Raw genomic sequence first — 19,991 nt, 5'->3', positions numbered from 1 at the left:
ATTTGCTCAGAGTTATATCTGTCGTTTTGGAACTACATATAGATGCGAACAAGCATTTTCATCAATGAAAATGATTAAGAACAAACTACGGTCGCGACTGACTGATTCAAATTTGAAAAACTGTTTGATGCTTTCTGTAACTGATTTAACTCCAAACATTACAAGCTTAGCAAAAGCAAAGCAATTTCAAAAGTCTCAATAAAATAATTAATGTTTATCTTGTCTTTATATGAAATCCTTTCATTTAAAACTGCTAAAAGTGTGTATATTAACATATATATAATAAATCATTTTATGCATAACTGTTAAATACGTCCATATTACCATGTTTTAAAAGGGCTGAAAAGGGGTATAAGTTTGTATGGCGCATCTTAACTAAAAAATGAAATAATTGACGCATGAACTATAAAAGATTGGCCACCCCTGCTCTAGACTCTATTAGTGACTGAAACTTTTAGCACTACTTTGCGTATATTTTCGCCTTCATACCTAAAGGTTTTAACGCTTCTCGTGATAAGTTAAAGCGTAAGTTTGAATCACTGGTGAGCCTCCCTAGATCCATTATCAATGTTAGTGATACAGATAGTGTAGTTATCAATGTTTCTGACCATCCACTAACAGACAGTGAACGTTTTGTTTTATCAAAAAGACAATTTCGCTGTTGCTCCAAATAAGGTACCCCTGATGGATTTTTTTCATGACATAGACAGAGGTATTTGATCCTTATCCAAAGGACACGTTTTGAATGTGCAAAAATTCTTTTTAATGCCAAGCCTCCTCGTCCTAATATATCTTATTCTGAATTTAAAGCACTGAAATCACTGAATAATAATAATAATAATTTAATTATTACAAAAGCTGACAAAGGAAAGGCTGTAGTTATTCAAGATTAAAAAAAAAAAAAAAAAAACAGAGAAAAATGTCTCTATTACTCCACGATTATTCAACTTACAGGCCCCTCACATTGGATCCAACCAGGAGTCAACTGAAAAGACTTAATTCTCTTATAGATAATGTGTCTACATGGGATGAAGATCAAAAGAAAAAACTTTAAACCCTCTTCAGTCGTCCACCTAGATTGTATGGTCTTCCAAAAGTTCATAAAAGAGGTATTCCATTGAGACCAGTTGTAGATTGTATAGGTTGTCCCACTTATAAAATCTCTAAATTTTTATCAGATTTACTCACTCCTTCAACTAGAACAGTAGTTCTCAAACTTTTTTGTCTGGCGGCACACTAAAATCAATAAATAAATTTCACGGCACCCCTAGTATTATTTGCTTTTTATAGAGAGTAAAGTGCCGATTAATTGATTCTGAAAGACTTGCATATATAACCCATAAATAAATTGATATTACAGATACTAAAGATATGAAGGAAAGCATGTTTAAAAGAAAACAGATTTTATTTAAACTAAATTGGTTTATTTTCAAACAACCCAAAAACATACAAAACAAAACTATTATAAAGGTTCAGATAATAAAATATGAACTTAATGTGAAATATGTGCCTGGTGTTGTTTGCCTGTGAAATATGTGCCTGATGGTGTTGTTCTTTGATATTAGGCCTTGTTTTTGAGAGACATATTCTCATCTCATTTTCAAGGGCTGTAGTCCTTCTCTCTTCTTTGTTTTAACATTTACGAGTGTAGAAAAACCCAGTTCACGCAAATAAGATGTAGAAAATTGCAATAAGATGTTAAGTGCTTTGAATCCTATATTGGGGTACTCCTTCATAGTTGTTATCCAAAATGAATTCAGACACATTTCTGAATGCTTCAATCTCAACGTACGATTGGTACTTATATCAATTAATTCTTCGGCTTCTATAAGACTTAACTCGCTCATTGCTGATGTTGACTCTACAAATGAATTTCGAATCCAATTGTATAAATTGACTGAAATGTCTGGAAAATAATGGTCAATTTTTTCTTCTAACGATGTTAAATGACTGTAAATAAGCTTTTGCAGATCAGTGTTCTTACATTTTCTGGAGGCAACTTTAAGGAACATTTCTACATTGTTGGTGCTTAATTTTATCTTCCACATTTTTATTTTATCTTTAAAAGCTTTAATTTTATCTGTAGATGTCAAAATATTCTCATTTCTTCCTTGCATGTTGGAGTTCAGCTTGTTCAGATAATCGAATATGTCTGTTAAATAGGCTAGTTTGGAACACCAAAAATCATCTTGTAATAATTTATAGAATTCTGGTTTGTTTTCATTTTGGAAAAACATTAATATTTCTTCTTTAAGTTCAAAAAAAAACGATCCAATACGCGACCTTTTGAAAGCCATCTTACTTCGGTATGAAGAAGAAGATTCTTGTAATGAGATTGCATCTCTTCACATAGTTGTGCAAATATTCTAGATTTTAATGGTCTGGCCTTGATATAATTAACCATCTGAATGATTTCTTCTGATACACTTTTTTATTCCAAGCCTATTGTCTTTGCCACCAATGATTCACGATGAATGAAGCAATGAGTTATTATAATGTTCTCATTTTCTTTTCTAGCAAAGGAAACAAATCTTTTTGTAATTCCAACTATAGAAGGTGCACCATCTGTACATATACTCACACAAGTTTTCCAAGATAGACAATTTGTATTCAAATATGTGTTCATTATATCAAAAACATCTTTTCCCGTCATAGTTTTTTCGAATTCCTTGCAGCATAGAAATTCTTCGATAATTTTATCATCTTCAATGAATCAAGTAAAAACGAGTAAGTGTGCTTTGCCACTGATATGAGTTGACTCATCTAACTGAAAAATTTTGATTCGATTATTTTGGTTATAACTGACTTTTCAATATCAACTGACAGATCATTAATATGTCTACTCATAGTATCATTTGATAATGGAATCTTCTTTATTTCTTCTTCTGCCTCAGTACCAAAAATTGTTCTTACAATTACTGAACAGGCCAGATGAATCAATGTTTCGCCGACAGTATGAGGCTTCATTTCCTTTGCAATTATTTCAGCGACTAAATAACTCACTTCTTGAACTCGGTCGGAAATTGTGAACTTTCTTATAAAACTTTTACTTTGTTGTTCTTATAATCTTATTAACTCTTTGAAATATTCAGGATTTTTATTCGACAAGTTGTCATATTTTGTGGAGAAATGTCGCAATAATTTGCTAGGAACATAGCCTCATTTGATAGAACCAAACCACACAAAATACACTTAGGTCTGGGAATTAATTTATAAATCCCATTTTTAGATAGCTCTCTTGATATAAACGAGTTTTTACATTCTTTTTCATTGTTCCCTTTTTACATGAACTTATTCTTTCTGTTTCTGTTGTTTCATTAGTGCTTTTTTGTTGCTGAACGTTAAAAATAGTCATATCTTTATTAATGCAAGTATCAGTTTTTGATAATTTATTAGTGCGAATTGGTTCATTAGCTTTGCTACAAGTAGACATTTCTTGATCGTCAGAATCTTCACTTCTTCTTTTTTTAAAGAAAAAATTATTCATGATTTTGAAGGGCATATGTAAGTTTAATATTTTATTTTAAAATTTATTTCAAGTAAATAATTTTTTTTCAGGAATAGAAAAAGGAAAAACATTTGTTTACGATGTCTCTCATTATAGTTGGAATATATAACAATAAGAAAAACCTTTACTCACTGAATTTAACGACTTTAATATCGTACTTCATTTATTCTCACCGATGACAAAAGACTCGTGATTTTTGTTTAGGGGAAATGATCATGTATAATACTTGTCACACTGAACAGAGAAATACTAAAACAGACAGCAGGACCACTAACCATTCATTAGTTCATTTTCCCCAGTATTTATGTGCTGTCACATATCTAGTTACTACGACACACGGTGATCTAATGAAATCCCAGGATATACGTGTAATATAATTGTGATACAAAAAATTATAATTTTTATATACGCTTCATCCATTAAAATCAAAATAAATAATTTTTTTGTTTTTGATTTAGTTATTTGTGACAATTGAATATTTTGCTTTTTTCAAATAAACTATTCAAAATTTCACGGCACCCTTGTGGCATACTTGTGGCACCCAGTTTGAGAACCACTGAACTAGGAGAACTGATACTTATATAAAAAATACTTTGGATTTCAAAAATAAAATTTTGGATCTTCATTTTGACGTTTCGGATATTATGATTATTGAGAGTTTATTTTTCACTTGTTTAGACTATAATAAGTTTAGTTTAATCCTTTATCCAAATGTGAGCAAACAAAGTTTGCACCTGAAAGTATCTTCAGGACCGGGGATACTTTCTTGGAGATACTTTCCTGGAGATACTTACCCAGTCCTGAAGATACTTTCAGGTGCAAACTTTGTTTGCTCACATTTGGATAAAGGATTAAACTAAACATATTATAGTCTAACCAAGTGAAAAATAAACTCTCGACATCTTTCTCTGAATCCGGAGTAATTTAATAATAAGGTTGTACACCCTTTGGCAATCCCTATAGGCTAGGATGACCTCTCATTGCTTCTGCCTTTGTGTCTCCACTACTGGACCTGGCTCCCAATGACGAGACCTCAATAAAGGTCGAAACCAGTATCTTGTTGCAGTAATTCAATACTCTCAGATAAAGGAACATTAGTAAATAATGAAACAACATCTAAACTAATAATATCATAATAAGTTTAGTTTAATCCTTTATTCAAGTGTGAGCAAACAAAGTTTGCACCTGAAAGTATCTTCAGGACTGGGATAAGGTAGTACAACAATGGGCAACTCGTTGCAAAGGTGGAGAAAGACCTTATCACTCCTATCTCAGTATCTCCCATAATTCAAAGCACATCTCCTTGCAGATGTGTAATGCTATGCATTAAGGCAAGGGCCACTACCCATATGGGTAGTGGCCCTTGCCTTAATGCAGTATTGGATTTTTTAATATATTCTGCTTATTTTTCCTTTAAAAACAAGTTATCAACAAATCGAAGGAACAGCAATTCACAATCCTCTTTCTCCTGCTATTGACAACTTCTTTATGGAGCACTTTGAACAACGTATTTTTGACATTTTTCCTAGACCTACTCATTGGTTCAGATATGTAGATGACATTTTTGCTATCTGGAATGGCTCTTTTGATGAACAGTTTCAGTTTCTCTCAAAATTAAATGCACGTCATCCAAAGATCCAGTTCACCTTACAAGTAGAATTAAATAAGCAGTTAGCCTTTTTAGATCTTTTAATTCTTCACCAACCAGATGGTAACCTACATTTCTCAGTCTATAGGAAGAAGACTCATACAGGCCATTATATCCATGCTGAATCTCATCACCATCCCAGTCAAAAGGCAGGAACTATTAAAACATTGGTTCATTGGACCCACTCCTTTTGTTCTTCAGACAATCTATTACAGAAAGAATTGCACATTGTTTCCTGTTTTTATCTAATGGATATAAGAATTCCTTTTTCAAATACAGAAGAAATAACGCATATTTCTATCCCTTATATGCAAGGCATTAGTGAATGTATAGAAAAAGTTTTAAAACCACTAAATATTTTTGTTGTCTTTCGACCTGTCAGAAAACTCTCCATCTTTCTCAGTTCTCCAAATGACAAGCTTCCACATCTCAGTTATCCAGATATCTACCAGATTCCTTGCTCTTGTGGATTATCTTATTTTGGACAAACAGGAAGATCTGCCTTTATTCAGCTAGAACACCAGTCTTATATTCAATACCTTGAACCTGAACAGTCCAGACTTGCAGAACATGCCATCAACACTAGACATAGAGTTCATTGGAACAAGACAAGAGTCCTTCACAAAAGTCGTTTCCTTATGGAACGGCTTCATAAAGAAACATGTGAAACTTTACTTCACTCTCCTAACTTAAACAGATCCAATGGTTTACGTCTATCTCCTTTGTGAGAGATAGTACTTTATAAATCCGCTAATCTTTCCTAACCTTTTTTTTTTTAATTGTGTATATATATATATATATTTCCTTTTCTTTTTTTTCTTTTTTTTTTATATTAAGTTAGTAAATTTATTTACCTTTTTTTAGTTGTTTTGCATTAGCTACTTAGGTGGCACCTTTTGGAATTGTCAGGGAAATTGATTTTGAGGGAAAGTCTACCTCAGTTTCCATCCCTTATATTGGTAGACTTTCCCTCAAAATCGCCAACAAAAAGAACATATTGGAGACATCAATAACAACAGAGGACAACTCAAGCCCGACTTTCCACTTCTTCTGCACTTGCCATAATATTGAATGGGATGAGAGTTCTATACATTACATAAAGGACAACTTCAGTGCCTGCAACATAAAAGAATGACTATGGTCATCCACTCACAAGCCACAGTCAACAGAAACTAAGGAATGATCATATGTGGTATATGGAAATCTCTTATTACATCTTTCTGTACATCAGACTTTAACTTTTCTGCTAACTATTATACACACTGAACAATGACTCAAATGACTGACCCATGCCAGCTTCCATGTTCCACGTGTTTTCTGTTGTTTACTTTTGGTAACAGTTCCTACATGTTCTGTCTTTCAGTTATGTTATGGTTCATGTCATTGTTCAGTAAGTGTTTAGGATTTGAAGGGATAAATGAACTGTATAAAGGGTACAGAGGTGGATAACAAAGACAGTTTCAGGACTGTACAATGTTAGTTATGAGGTCTGTTGAAGGAATGTGGACTGCAGAGTTTGGTGGAGAGAAGGAGAGGTGATGTGATTGAGACTTTTAAACTGTTGAGAGGTATTACAGGGTTGACACTGGGGAGTTCTTTTGCTTGGTTGAACAGCGGGAAGGAGTGATGACAAGGGGCCATCCCTGGAAGTTATGAAACGAAACTGTGAGCAAGGTGAGGAGTGGTTTCTTTGCATGGAGGGTGGTTGAACCATGGAATGCATTGTTGATAGAGTGGTGAGAGTGAGAACGGTCAATGAATTTAAGGAGTGGTATGATAGACTTTGTGTTTCCTAGGCTGGACCTCCCACGATGAGTCTTTTGACTCCTTGGAGACAAAAATAATAATAATTTTTTTGTCCATTCTAACCCAGAAGAAGCTACTAGCATTTGTCGTGAAATGGGTCAGTACAATTATCTGTACTAATCCATGCTAATAAAACTCATTGTCAGTTATCCTATGACACAGTGTCTACTTTAGATCTGGTAATAGGATCAGAAGATCCTATTACCAGATCCAATACTCAAACCTCCAGTCCTATCTATAAAACATGTTGTTTCAGTAATTATCCCTTAGCAATATTACCAGTATTCTGTATATAAAAAAAAAAAATACTAATAATTGTGTTAGCAATTTCATGTGTGTAACAATATTAAGTTCTTCATTAATTGATAAAGATGAGCCATGAAATTTGATGAAAACAGCCTTGTACTGAATAACATCTGAATAAAATATTCTAAACACTAAATTGTTTTGAAAATGCCTTATGTACACTTTCTTACTTTCACACACACACACACACACACATATGTAATTGTTATGTATAATTTGTATATGAACTGAATAAAAAGACCAAACTTTTAAAATGCTGTTCTACTTTTACTAATTGTTTAGCTGAACTCAATGATATCGTTAACCACCTTCAGAAAGAGCTAGAACAATTAAGAACTTCTTTAACAAATATTGAGGACGAGAGAAATGAAATTTTAAATATAGCAGGTGAAAAGGAAGAGCATGTTTCTTCTCTTCAGAAGCAAGTTTTTTCTAAAGTAAGTTAGTTTAACTGTTTTTCTTTGTGTCTCATATATCAGTAATTAATTTAGTGGGAACCATATGAGAACTTCTGTGAGGAGGAAACAAGGTGATCAGTGCAACTTGGGTGTTATTCAAAAACTATCTAGCAGAAGCAATGTCTAAATATTCTTTCCTTTTAATATTACACAGTTATCGGCGTTCATTTTGATAAATTATGAAGTCTACTGCCATGTTAAGAATAATAACTTTAATTTCCTGATGCATTCACCTTCATGTTAAGGTCATCACCTCGACTACACACACACACACATACAGGGTACATTCCATTTCAAACAGTCTGCCAAAATAACACTAATTTGTGCAACCATTATTATGGTCTAAAAATAAATAAATAAATTATTATTATACTTTTATATATTAAAAGTAAGAAACACATAACTTATATGCTTCTATCTTGTCTCCTTTTTTTTTTGCCCCCTGTCAGCTGGTTTTTGAAGCCCACAGATCATCAACGATCTATTTTCACAGGGATTTATTATCCCCTTAATTTAATTCCATAGACCTGTTGCACTCTTTTTTTCACTCGCCTCTGGGTCATCTTCACTATTTCTTCATCACCTTTGGAGTCCAGATATGTGTGCAGTAGTCTAGATGTGGCTTTATTAAAGCCTTATAAAGGGGAACAATAACCCTCTATCTTTGCTTGTTAATTTGTTTTTCAATAACCACATAATCTGATGTGCTGTTTTGGTTATTTTTGCAATATGACCTCTAAACTTCAACTCCCTGCCCACAATCTCTCCCAAGTATCTGGCTTAATCAGTTTCCTGCAGCAGTTCATTTCCACACACACACAGTGCACATCTTATATCTTCTTCCCAAAGTGCATCATATTAAACTGGAAGCCATTTATATTTGTCCCATACTGGTCTAAGTCTTCCTGCAGGATCTCTACATCAGCATCATTTACCCTCATTCTTTCCAGTTTAGCATCAGCAGCAGCCAATAATTGAATATTTACTGTCAGATCATTTCTTATATCATTTATATACAAATTAAACAACCTTGAACCAATACTGAGCCCTGTTGTATACCACTGTTCACTTGCCTTCTCCTGGACTCATCTCCTCCATAAACCACTCATTGATATCTGTCCATCAGCCACTCTCTAATCCAAATCATTTATGCAAGAGAAATCTATGAGAAATCTTCTCAAATGCCTTTGCAGAGTCTAACAATATCACTGAGTAGCCATTTCCCTTATCCCGACTCCATTGGCACTTTATTAAAAAATAAAACGTAAACAAATTACTATGGCAAGAACTACATTTCACAAAACTATGATGTCCCTTATAAAGCATCATATTCCTATCCACCTAGTCCTGAATTCTGTTTTTAATCAATTTTTCCAACACCTTAACCACCCTTCTTGTGATACTGATTTGCCTATAATTTGCTACTTCTGTCTTGGAGCCTCCCCCCCCCCCCCAATGCAGTGGCCCCTTACTAGTTCTGAGGCTTACATTTAAACATTCATCACTTTCTCCAAGCAGAGGCGCCTCACTAGATTGGTTAATGCTCATTTCGCTGATGCTATGAGATTTAGTACTCTCGAATCTGGTGTCTTTCCCTTTACAGGCTACCCTAGGGAATTATTTCTCAACAACTGTATAAATTTCATTTCCTTCTCTTCCTGTGACCATTCTTGCCCTCACCTTATAAAATTTGATGCTGAAGCAATCGCCAAACATCTATTATTATTATTATTATTATTATTATTATTATTATTATTATTATTACAGGCAACTCCAAGGAGTCCTTCAACTCATCGAGATAGACCCTAAACATCATGTCAAGAACTATCAAACATTTGCACAATATCTATCATACTTTGTTTTGAACTCATTCACAGTCATAGCATCCACAACAGACTCTTGCAACCTATTCCACTCATTCACTACTCTCCAAGCAAAAACGTTCTAACATTCTTGCTAACTACACTCTTACTTGGTTTCCATGGATGGCCTGTAGTTTTTCCACCACTAGATCTGTTCTGAAAAATTTCCTCTGAATTAATCCTGTAAAAACCCTTCAGTAATTTTTATGGCTCAATCATGTCACTCCTTTTCCCACCTGTCAACCAATTTCTGTAACCCACAAATCTTCAGCCTGTTCTCAGGGTTCATCCCATGAACCTGCTACCATCTTGGTCACTTGCCTCGGCAAGTGACCAAGATGGTAGCACGCCACAGATCTCATCACCAAGAAACCCTGGTGCTGAGATCTGTGCATAGTAGTCAAAATGGGATCTTGTCAAAGTATTCTTCAGTAACCAAGTGATCTGATTAGCTGCTTTACCCCCCCCCCCCCCCCAAAAAAAAAATTAACTCCCAATCCATTAACACTCCCAAGTCTCTGGCTTCGTCAATTTCCTGGAGTGCAGTTCCATCAATGTGGTATATAGCTGATAATCTTTTCACCCCAAAATACATAACCTTACACTTTGCCACATTAACTTGATATCAAGTCCTGCAAAATTTTGACATTCAGTATTAACTATTGCTTTACCAACTTTGCATCATCATCAGCAGCAGCAAACAACTGAACAGTTCCCCTCAGATTCTTTCCTATATTGTTACTGAATAAAATAAACAGTAGTAGTCCAAGAACAGAACCCTGTGGCATGCCACTAGTCTTAGGCCGTCTTTTGGACTCTAATCCTGAATAAACTCCTCTCTGATATCTCTCCATCAACCACCCTTCTATTCATCTCAGCAACTCTATATCCATCCCCATGTACTGCAGTTTATTGATTTGAATTCCATGTGATATCCTATCAAAGGCATATGCAAAGCCAAACAGTATCACTGTACCTTGATCCAACTCAGCTGTCACTGTATTATAAAATGTGAGCAAGTTACTGAGGTATGACCCATCCCTCACAAAACCATTCTATCCCCCCATTCAGTATCCCATTTCCATCTATCCATTCCTGTATTCTGCTTTTGACCAACTTTTCCAATACTTTGACAACTCTTGATATACTGATCAGTCGGTAATTTGCTACATCAGTCTTGCAGCCTCCTTTATGCAATGGAACTATTTTCTCCCTCTTTCCATCACCTCAGGCTTAACTCAGAGCTGAGACTTAGATTAAACAATATGGTCAAGGCCACTGCCAGTTCAATCGCTGCTTCACATAAAACTCGAGCTGGTATACCATCCAATCCCACAGCTGTATTCACATTAAGGTTCTTTAATATGCTATGCATTTCCATTTCATTTACCTCAGATCTTGTATAATCCTTTGGCTTTATCATTTCCGCAATATCACCACCTGGATAATATACTCATGCAAAGTGTTCACTTAGTAATTCTACTATTTCAACTGATTTAGTTACCTCCATGCTATCAGCATTCATTAAAATCATTCTGCCATATTATTATTATCTCTGACCTCCAGATAATCAAGGACTCATTAAGTGAGACTATATATCACCCTAACCAGCTGTTCTACCTTCTCTTAAATTCATTCACACTAGATGCACTCACTACCCCTAAAGACAAACTTTTCCACTCACCCACTGCTCTGTGAGAGAAAACTCTAGCTCTTACCCCTTTCTTGACTGTGAACAAACTTAACTTCCATGGATGCTTCCATGTTCTCCCTCACCTTCCATATAACAAAAAATTTCATCAGGCGATATCCTATAATATTCATTCAAAAGTTTATAGACCTCTATTATATCACCCTCTTTCTCTTGTTAACCAGAGTCTGTAATCCACATACTTGCAGTCGTCCTTATAATCTAAATCCCATAATCTGTATATAATCTTCGTAACTCTTCTATGCACCCTTTCCACATCTTCTTTATCCCCTTGAAATCCTGGAGACCAAATCTGCACACAGTAATCCAGGTGTGGTCTTATTAGAGCCTTATAAAAAAGCAAAATGACTTCTTTATCCTGACATGTCAAGGTTCTCTTCAACATCGCAATTATCCTCAGAGTTGTATTTGCAACTTTTGCTATGCGATTGTGATCTTATAACTTTATATTCCTATCAATCAATATGACAAGATCCCTTGTCTTCTCAGTTTCTTGTAGTATAACCCCACTAATATAATATGCCACTTAAAATCTAATCACGCCCAAGTGCTTAATTTCACTTACTGACGTTCAACTGAAAGTCATTCTCATTTGCCAAATTTCCAGCCTATTCAAATCATTTTGTAAGTGCTGAATATTAGTAGCATCGTTGATTGCCCTACCTGATGTCATTATTGTATAGATTGAACAATAATGACCCAAGGACTGAACCTTGAGATACACCACTGGTCTCCTTAAATCTGGCTGATTCACAATGACTGTATACCACTTTTTGATATCTGTCTGTCAACGATCCCTAATTCTCCAGTTTATGCAACAACCTTTTGTGTGGTATCCTATCTAATGTCTTAGAAAAATTGAACATTATCATAGTGTATCCATTCCCTTTATCCAACTCGGCTGTAACAACAAAGATACCTCTTCATTTAAGCACTTTTCAAAGATTCCCACGCATTGCTTACATTTTTCCCATTCAGTAACGGATACCATGGGACCAAAGACAGTATTCTCCTAAGTTGATCCTAATTTCCAGCTTAGCCTGAAACCTTTTCTAATTGGAGCATCAATGCAATTAGATACTTCTCAAGAAAGTACAACATGATCACTGTCACCAACTGGTGGTAAAATAGCCATATTCTTGACAGAGGACCCCCCCCTCCCCCTTCTGACACTAACAGCAAATCCAACACTCTTTGACCTAGCATTCCTTCTTTCACATGCTGCTTAAGAAAGTTGTCTCGCAACAATTCAATGAATTCCTCTACTTTCTTATCATGTGATTTCTCTTCTACCCAGTCAATGTTTGGAAAATTAAAGTCGCCCATAATGATCATTCGTTTGGTATCCATAAGGCTAAATTGGTGATGCATTTCTTTCTCATCTGCAACTGAGCCTCCGGGTCTGTAGCAACACTCCATATATTTCATTCTGTTAATCTCCACTTCACACCAGATACACTCAAGCTCACCACTGCTTGGGACATTGTTACCACCACTGTTTTCTTGTGTTTCTACCCTAACTGGACTTGAGTTATCTGATATCATTAATAGTACTTCCCCTTCTCTTCTGTCATTCCTAAAAATAGTATACCCATTAATCAATCCCAGTTACCATATCTGATTCTGATAGCAAGGTTTCACTAATGCCAACAATCTTATGCCACATCATATTCAATAAAGCAACAAATTCAATCCCTTTGTTTCTGCTGCTCCTGGCATTTGTGTATAGACATAATAAATTATCACCTAGCCTATTTCTTTTAATTAGATATGCAATCTATTTGGTCTTGTTCTAGAACTTTCTCTTTTCCTTTCCCAGGCATACTTAAAAGGTCTAAACCTAATTTTTTTATCATATCTTTATCTTTAACTTTCTGCTAAGGCTATTTTCCAACCTATTCGCCACATACATAAATATGTTTGAAGACATTCATATCTTTATCATTTTTGCATACCATTGCTGAACTTTCACATGCATTTTTTCCCATTCCTCACTTGATGATCTAGTTTCCCTGATTCTCTGCATTAGGTCTCATACCCAGAAGTAATTTTTCCAGGCTCTTGATTCCAAATGAATTAAAGTGCAGGCCATCCATCTCATGCAAGCATTTCTGCCATCAAACTCAATCCACACACACACACACATCTAAAAACTCATATCATTTCTTCTACACAACCTGTGCATGAAATCATTTGCTGTCATTGCCCACCTGCTTAACTCGGCACTGTCATATCTGGGTAGTAATCCTACAATTTTTCCTCTCTCACATTTCTTTCTCACTTCTTCCAGCATACTTTCATATCTTTTCTCATACATTTGTCACTGCTTAAATTATTAGTACCTACTAGGAGCTACCATCTCTTTTACTTTTTTTTCAGTTACGTTTGTCATATCTTTAATTTTCATCCCAGGGAAACTAGAAGTGGTGACTCCCTTGGCAAGTTTTTAAGATTGAATCACCATACCATACCACCTCTTTTTTTTCTTAAACTTTAACTGACTTACCTTGTTATTGGCTTTCCAGATTGGACATTGACTTGTAGCTGTTCTGTATCCCTTTTGCCATAAGAATAAATAAATAAATAAACCTTGTTATTAATATATTACCAAGTTCGGTGCTTTCCTTCCTGTTCTTGTTTTGATCCTTTTTCTAATCTCTGGTCAATTTTCTAATAATTTCTTTTAATTGAGATATTTCTAATGTCAGCTTACCCTCAGATAAATTATCATCATCATCATTGTGGCAGCACTTTTGTTCATCAGGACAAACGCTCTCCTCAGTAGTAACAACTTGAGCTTTAGACACTGCCTTGTTTTGACCAGTTTTTGGCACCATTCTTAAGAGTAGTAAAAACTAACATTTCTGCAATTATGTTATAAAATGCTGTAATACAATAATTACACTAAAAAACTAATTAAATGAAATCTAAACCATTAAATCTAAGAAAACAATTAATACATCAACAAAAATCACAGATCTTTCTTTTACTTGCAGCATATCAAAAGAACTGTTTGGGATTCTCGTTAGCCTGCGTTGTTAACTTCCTTTCATATGAGGGTGGTCTGAAAAGTTCTCACCCTCGACCATAGATGGCAACACTATTGGCATGATTTTTTTTTCTAAGTTGGTACATCTGTCCTAAGCATCCATGTGAAATTGCAAGTCATTCTATCAAGCAGTTTTTTTTATATAGCTGTCTGAAGCAAAAGTGTTTGTCTGTATCCCTTGAAATGGATAAAATTGAGTATTGTGTGGTTATAAAATTCTTTATAAAAGAAGGTTTAACGGCAAAAGAAATTCATTCGAAGTTCATACAAGTTTATGGGCACTCTTCTCCTTCGTTTTCGACAATTAAAAAATGGACTGCCAAGTTAAAATGTGGCCGTACCAGCCTTGAAGATAATCCACATGAAGGACGTCCAAAAATTGTAGCACCAGAAATCATTGATCAAGTACACAATACAGTATTGGATGACCGGCGAGTAAAAGTTTGCATATAGTCTCAATCTGATTTTGAGACAATATGCATTTCAAAAGAACATGTAGGATATATTTTGCATGAAGAATTGCAAATGAAAAAGCTTTATGCAAGATGGATGCCAAGCTTGCTCACAGCAGATCAAAAATGCACTTGCATGAAAATCTCTGAACAGAGCTTGGAATGTTTTAACAAGAATAAAACTGATTTTGTGTGTCAATTTGTTACTATGGATGATTCTTGGATTCACCATTACACCAGAAGCCGGTTGTTCAGCGATAACAAAGAAAAAGTCAGTTCCATTAGCAGGAAAGGTCATGGTATCACTGTTTTGGGATGCTAAAGGCATTTTGTTTATTAATTATCTTGAAAAGGGTAAAACAATAAATTGGGGAATATTATTCCAATCTTTTAACCAGACTAGACGAAAAAATTCGTGAAGAAAGACTCGATTTGCAGAATTAAAAAAATCATCTTTCATCAAGACAATGCACCTGCCCACAAAGGTGTTTTGGCAATGGGAAAATTAAGGAATCTGCACTATGAATTGTTGGAATATCCACCCTATTCCCCAGATTTGGCTCGCTCTGACTTCTATCTCTTCTCAAAACTAAAACTCTTCCTCGCTGGTCAGCGTTTTTCTTTGAATCAAGAGGTGATTGCAGCTGTAGAGGTGGGTGTTTTGCAGATCTTACTGAGAACCACTACAGGGATGGGAAAATGGCGCTGGAGCATCACTGGAATAAATGTATTAGTCTTAAGGGAGATTATTTTGAAAAAATAAAAATAATTTTGAAATTATATAAATTCGTTTTTTCATTGTTAGGCCGAAAACTTTTCCTCGCAGATTATGAGGACAACCCTCATAATCTGGTTTTGCCTTTCTTACCACACTAGTCACCCTTCTGGCCTGTGCCTTGTACTGTTGATATGCCTGCAGGTCACATTTCCTCTTAAATTCACTCTACAATTGTTCCTTTTTTTGCAGCTCCAGCTTAATGATGATATGCATCCATTTAACTGCCACTTGATTTACTTTCCTGACTCTAGGTATGCAGTCTGCCGTTACCTCCCTCAAATCTATCACTGAAGTATTTAACAGATTGTATTGTCCATGCAGCAACAGCTGTAATTCCAAAAACATCATCTCCTTTTCCACGCTATCCAGGCCTTGGTAGAATCCAGAGTGCCAAGCAGCCAGAAAAGATCAAAATAGAGCATGAGGTATATTTCATGAATACTATCTCACAACAAACTTAAGAGCATTTAAACATGCTCAGGACAAAGCATGTTATGTGAGATGTCAGAGTCAAAAACAATTTTGGATCTAGTTTACATCATCGATTAATCAAACAGCCAGTGCAGAAATTGTGTAGTCTAAAATCTGGAAGATGACAAGTACATACCCTGGAACATAATGGATGCATTGTTACTGATCCCAAAGTTATTGCAGACACTTTTGGAGAAAATTTTGCCATAATCTTGGCAATAGCTTGATATTCTCCTGATTTTTTAATATTGAAAAAGCAACAAGAGAAACATCAGCTTATCTTTTCTGCCAATGAGTTTGATGTATATAATTAGCCATTTAAGGAGGAGCTAAAAAGAATTTTTACTGTCTCTCCCTAAATTGCACTACATGCTGATGATATCCATTATGATATGATTAAGCATCTTCTATCATCTTCTGGGGGATCTCCTCTTACTTTACAACAAAATACTTGCAGAAGAAGAGTTTCCAGATTCTTGCCTTAAGTCAATTGTTATTGCCTTCCCAAACCAGGAAAGGATTCGGTTTAAGCAAACAATTATCATCCTATTGTTCTGACTAGCTGTCTATGCATGATCTTGGAAAAAATGGTAAATGCAAATCTTAGCTACAAACTTCTTTCAATCACACAATTTCCTTTTGTAGATGCCAATCAACCTTGACCTTTCTTGAAATGAGAATATCTGGTTTCAGTGTTCTTTGACATGGAAAAAGCTTATAATACATAATAGTAAAAAATACTTCAGGTTTTCAACAGAAAAAACTGTTTGTGTACACGTGTCAAAATTGTATTCTACATCCAGATCCTGCTTTAAGAATGGGACAAAGTATTATTCCAGAAGCCAGTTTCTAGGGACTAATTGACAGAATGCTTACATTTCTTACCTACATTCATCAACCTTGGGAGAAGGAAAAAAATAAATTGAATCTCCTTTGTACTCTATCCTCTACATTAATGCAGTGTTGATCAATATTTCTTGTTTCATACTAAATATGCACTTGTACCCGCAAAGCTTGATTATGGATCCCAGGTTTACAGTTCTACAAGGGAGAGCATGCTCTGAACGCTGGATCCTATCCATCATCATGGTATACGAATAGCTACTGGTGCTTTTTGCACATCACCCATTTAAGCCTTTCTGTTAAAGCAAATGAACCTCCTCTTAAATGTCACTTAAATAATTGTATCTTAAATATTCCCTAAAAATAAAGCCTATTCCAGAGTATTGGAGTAGTATGTTTTCTCTGCATTCGAAGCTCAGTGTCACACACCATACTGCCATACATCACTTGGTTATGTGTGTGTGTGTATATTAAAGAGATTACACAAACATTCATGCTATTGGCATCAATGTTGACAATGTTACCTGCACCGAACTTAACAGCTTTTCTCCATGGTAGATTTGCACTCCATTCTGTAACCTCTCACTTTGCCAACTACAGAGGTCTCAGACCTCAATCATTTGTCTGTTTGTAACTGTTTAATACACACAAAGAAGCTCACTCTGATTTCTTGTCCATCTATACTGACGGTTCAAGATCCAAGACATTTGTTGGTTGTGCGGCTATCCTGACATTACTATATCTCATCAGATCCCTCTTAATTGCAGTAATTACACAGCATAGTTGCATGCCATTTGGCTTGTGCGTATAAAAGAAAAACTGCCAAAAGTGTAATTTCTACAGACACTTTGAGTGCTTTACAGGCCATCTCGAATCCTGTGTACAATCCACATCTTGTGCTTTAACGAAGACCCTTAATTTTGATGATCAGTTTTTCTGGATTTCCAGTCACATTGGAATTAAATGAAATGGGATTGTAGATGCAGCTGCGAGATCGCTCATACATTTTCCAGGTATTGTTTATCAGTCCCATGTACACACTACAGACATATTAGCTTTGATCTTCAGACAGTATTTTTTTCGGTGCTATGCTGAAGTTGTGGCCACATGCGATTGCGCTGATTGCTTCAAACTTCAGGGTAAGGGAAGACAGGTTAATTACCCTGTTGAGCAGTATTTGAAATTCGGAGGCAGAGTTCTTTTATTGACTTTCAAACTTTTTAATGTGCTGCCATCTTATTTTAATAAATTCTTTCTCTGCTGAAGTGTGAGAGACATCTGAGAGGATCGTCCAAAGGTCGTCGTTCAGCGTAGCACCAAGCTCTTCCTCTAATGCACAAATAGCCTCATTGCTATCGGCCAAGAGAACGCGGGTGGCAGCAATCTGTTCACGTAGTAGTGTGATGCTAGTGCAGCACATTAAAAAGTTTGAAAATCTAAAAAAGAACTCTGCCTCCGAACCTTAACCGTAGCACCGAAAAAAAAGACTGTCTGAAGATATAATGATACAGGTAGAACGTGGTATCCACAACCTTACCAAAGCTAAATCACCAAAAACCAACCTATCTAAAGAAGAACTAAAAGCTCTACAAGAAATGAAGAACAGCAAAATAGTAATCACCAAAGCAGATAGGGGAAATGCCATTGTGATTCTCAACCAAACGGACTACAGGTAAAGTATTTCAACTTTACTGTTAGATCGTTCTACCTACCTCCTCATTGAAAATGATCCCACCAGCTTCCAAATCAGAACACTCCAAAGGCTCCTCAAGAAGGTTACTTCTTGGCCTTTGGAGTGTTCTGACTTCTTTGCTTCTAGGAAGTGACTGGTAGACTAAAACCTTCCAATTCTAGTACCGTAAACCTCCCCGAATATATAGACTACCAAAAATCCATAAGCAGAATGTTCCATTATGGGATGGCATTGATTCCCCCACATACAAATTAGCCAAACGTTTAGCCAAAGTGCTTGCACATTATACTGGCAACACACCATCACACATTAAAAACTCAGCCCACTTTAAAGCCAGTATAGAGTACATCTCACTTCAACACACTGATATAAAGGTCAGTTTTGATGTCTCCTCCTCATTCATAAATGTCTCACTCAAAGATACCTTAGATCTCATCCAAGCCAAATTTCCTCCAGATATCATCCATATTTCAGTTCACCATGAACTCAGGCTATTTCGTTTGGCAAGGGAAATTCTACAAACAGATAGAGGGGACAGCCATGGGTTCTACACTCTCTCCACCAGCAAACTTCTTTATGGAGACTTTTGTAGAAAAGCCTTAAACTCAGCCCCAGGAAAACCCACTGTCTGGCTATGCTGCGTGGATGATGTGTTCACTATTTGGCCCACAAATGTCTTAGACACACTCCACAACTTCCTAACATACTTAAACAATCAAACACCCCAGAATGCAGTTCACCTTGGAAAAGGAAAACAACAGTCTTCCTTTTCTAGACACTCTGATTACAAACCAGCCTTATGGATCCCTGGCTTTTTCTGTTTACAGAAAACTGACCTATACAGGTAGATACATACACCAGCAATTGAACCCCCTTCCCTCACAACAATATGGAATTATAAAAACCCTATATAACAGAGATAAATTAATCTGTTCAGACAACAATGCCCTAACTACTGAACTTAACCATATCGTTAACATCTTCTTAGCCAATGGCTACACCCCCCCCCCCCAAAAAAAAAAATCCAGAAAATATTAAAACCAGTTAACCCCCCCCCCCCCCCGCTTCTGAATAGTGATTACACTAAATCTATCACCATTCCGTATATCTGGGGCACGTCTGAAAAGCTCACAAAAATCCTAAAAAATATATGATCTGATTATCTGTTATAAACCATATAAGAAATTGGCATCCCTTATCTGCTCCACCAAAGACCAGCTGCTTCCCCTAGACCTACCTGGAGTATACCAGGTCCCTTGCAGCTGTAAACTGTCCTACTATGGCCATACGGGCAGGACAACTAAAATCAGGATATCCGAACACAAAGGCTACATCCGGTTTCACCAATACAGCCACTCAGGACTTGCGGACCATACACTAGATATCCACCACAGAATATGCTGGAA

At 35.8% G+C, this 19,991-nt stretch overlaps 1 protein-coding gene across 7 annotated transcripts in view; it reads left to right on the top strand.

Annotated features, from left to right (window-relative positions):
• The window catches only part of LOC150104186 (uncharacterized), a 712,768-nt gene that overhangs the window by 411,876 nt on the left and 280,901 nt on the right, over window positions 1-19,991 (top strand). For all 7 annotated transcript variants that reach the window (XM_090396809.1, XM_090396815.1, XM_090396810.1 and 4 more), the window contains one exon: window positions 7,551-7,705. In XM_090396809.1, the coding sequence (XP_090252935.1) occupies window positions 7,551-7,705 (155 nt within the window). The remainder of the gene's footprint in view (window positions 1-7,550; window positions 7,706-19,991) is intronic.

This window comes from Typopeltis vanoorti, chromosome 8, assembly GCF_054136105.1.
Source record: "Typopeltis vanoorti isolate ZY-2024b chromosome 8, IOZ_Tvanoo_1.0, whole genome shotgun sequence".
Taxonomy (NCBI): domain Eukaryota; kingdom Metazoa; phylum Arthropoda; class Arachnida; order Uropygi; family Thelyphonidae; genus Typopeltis; species Typopeltis vanoorti.
This window is presented reverse-complemented; position numbering and strand designations above follow the sequence as displayed.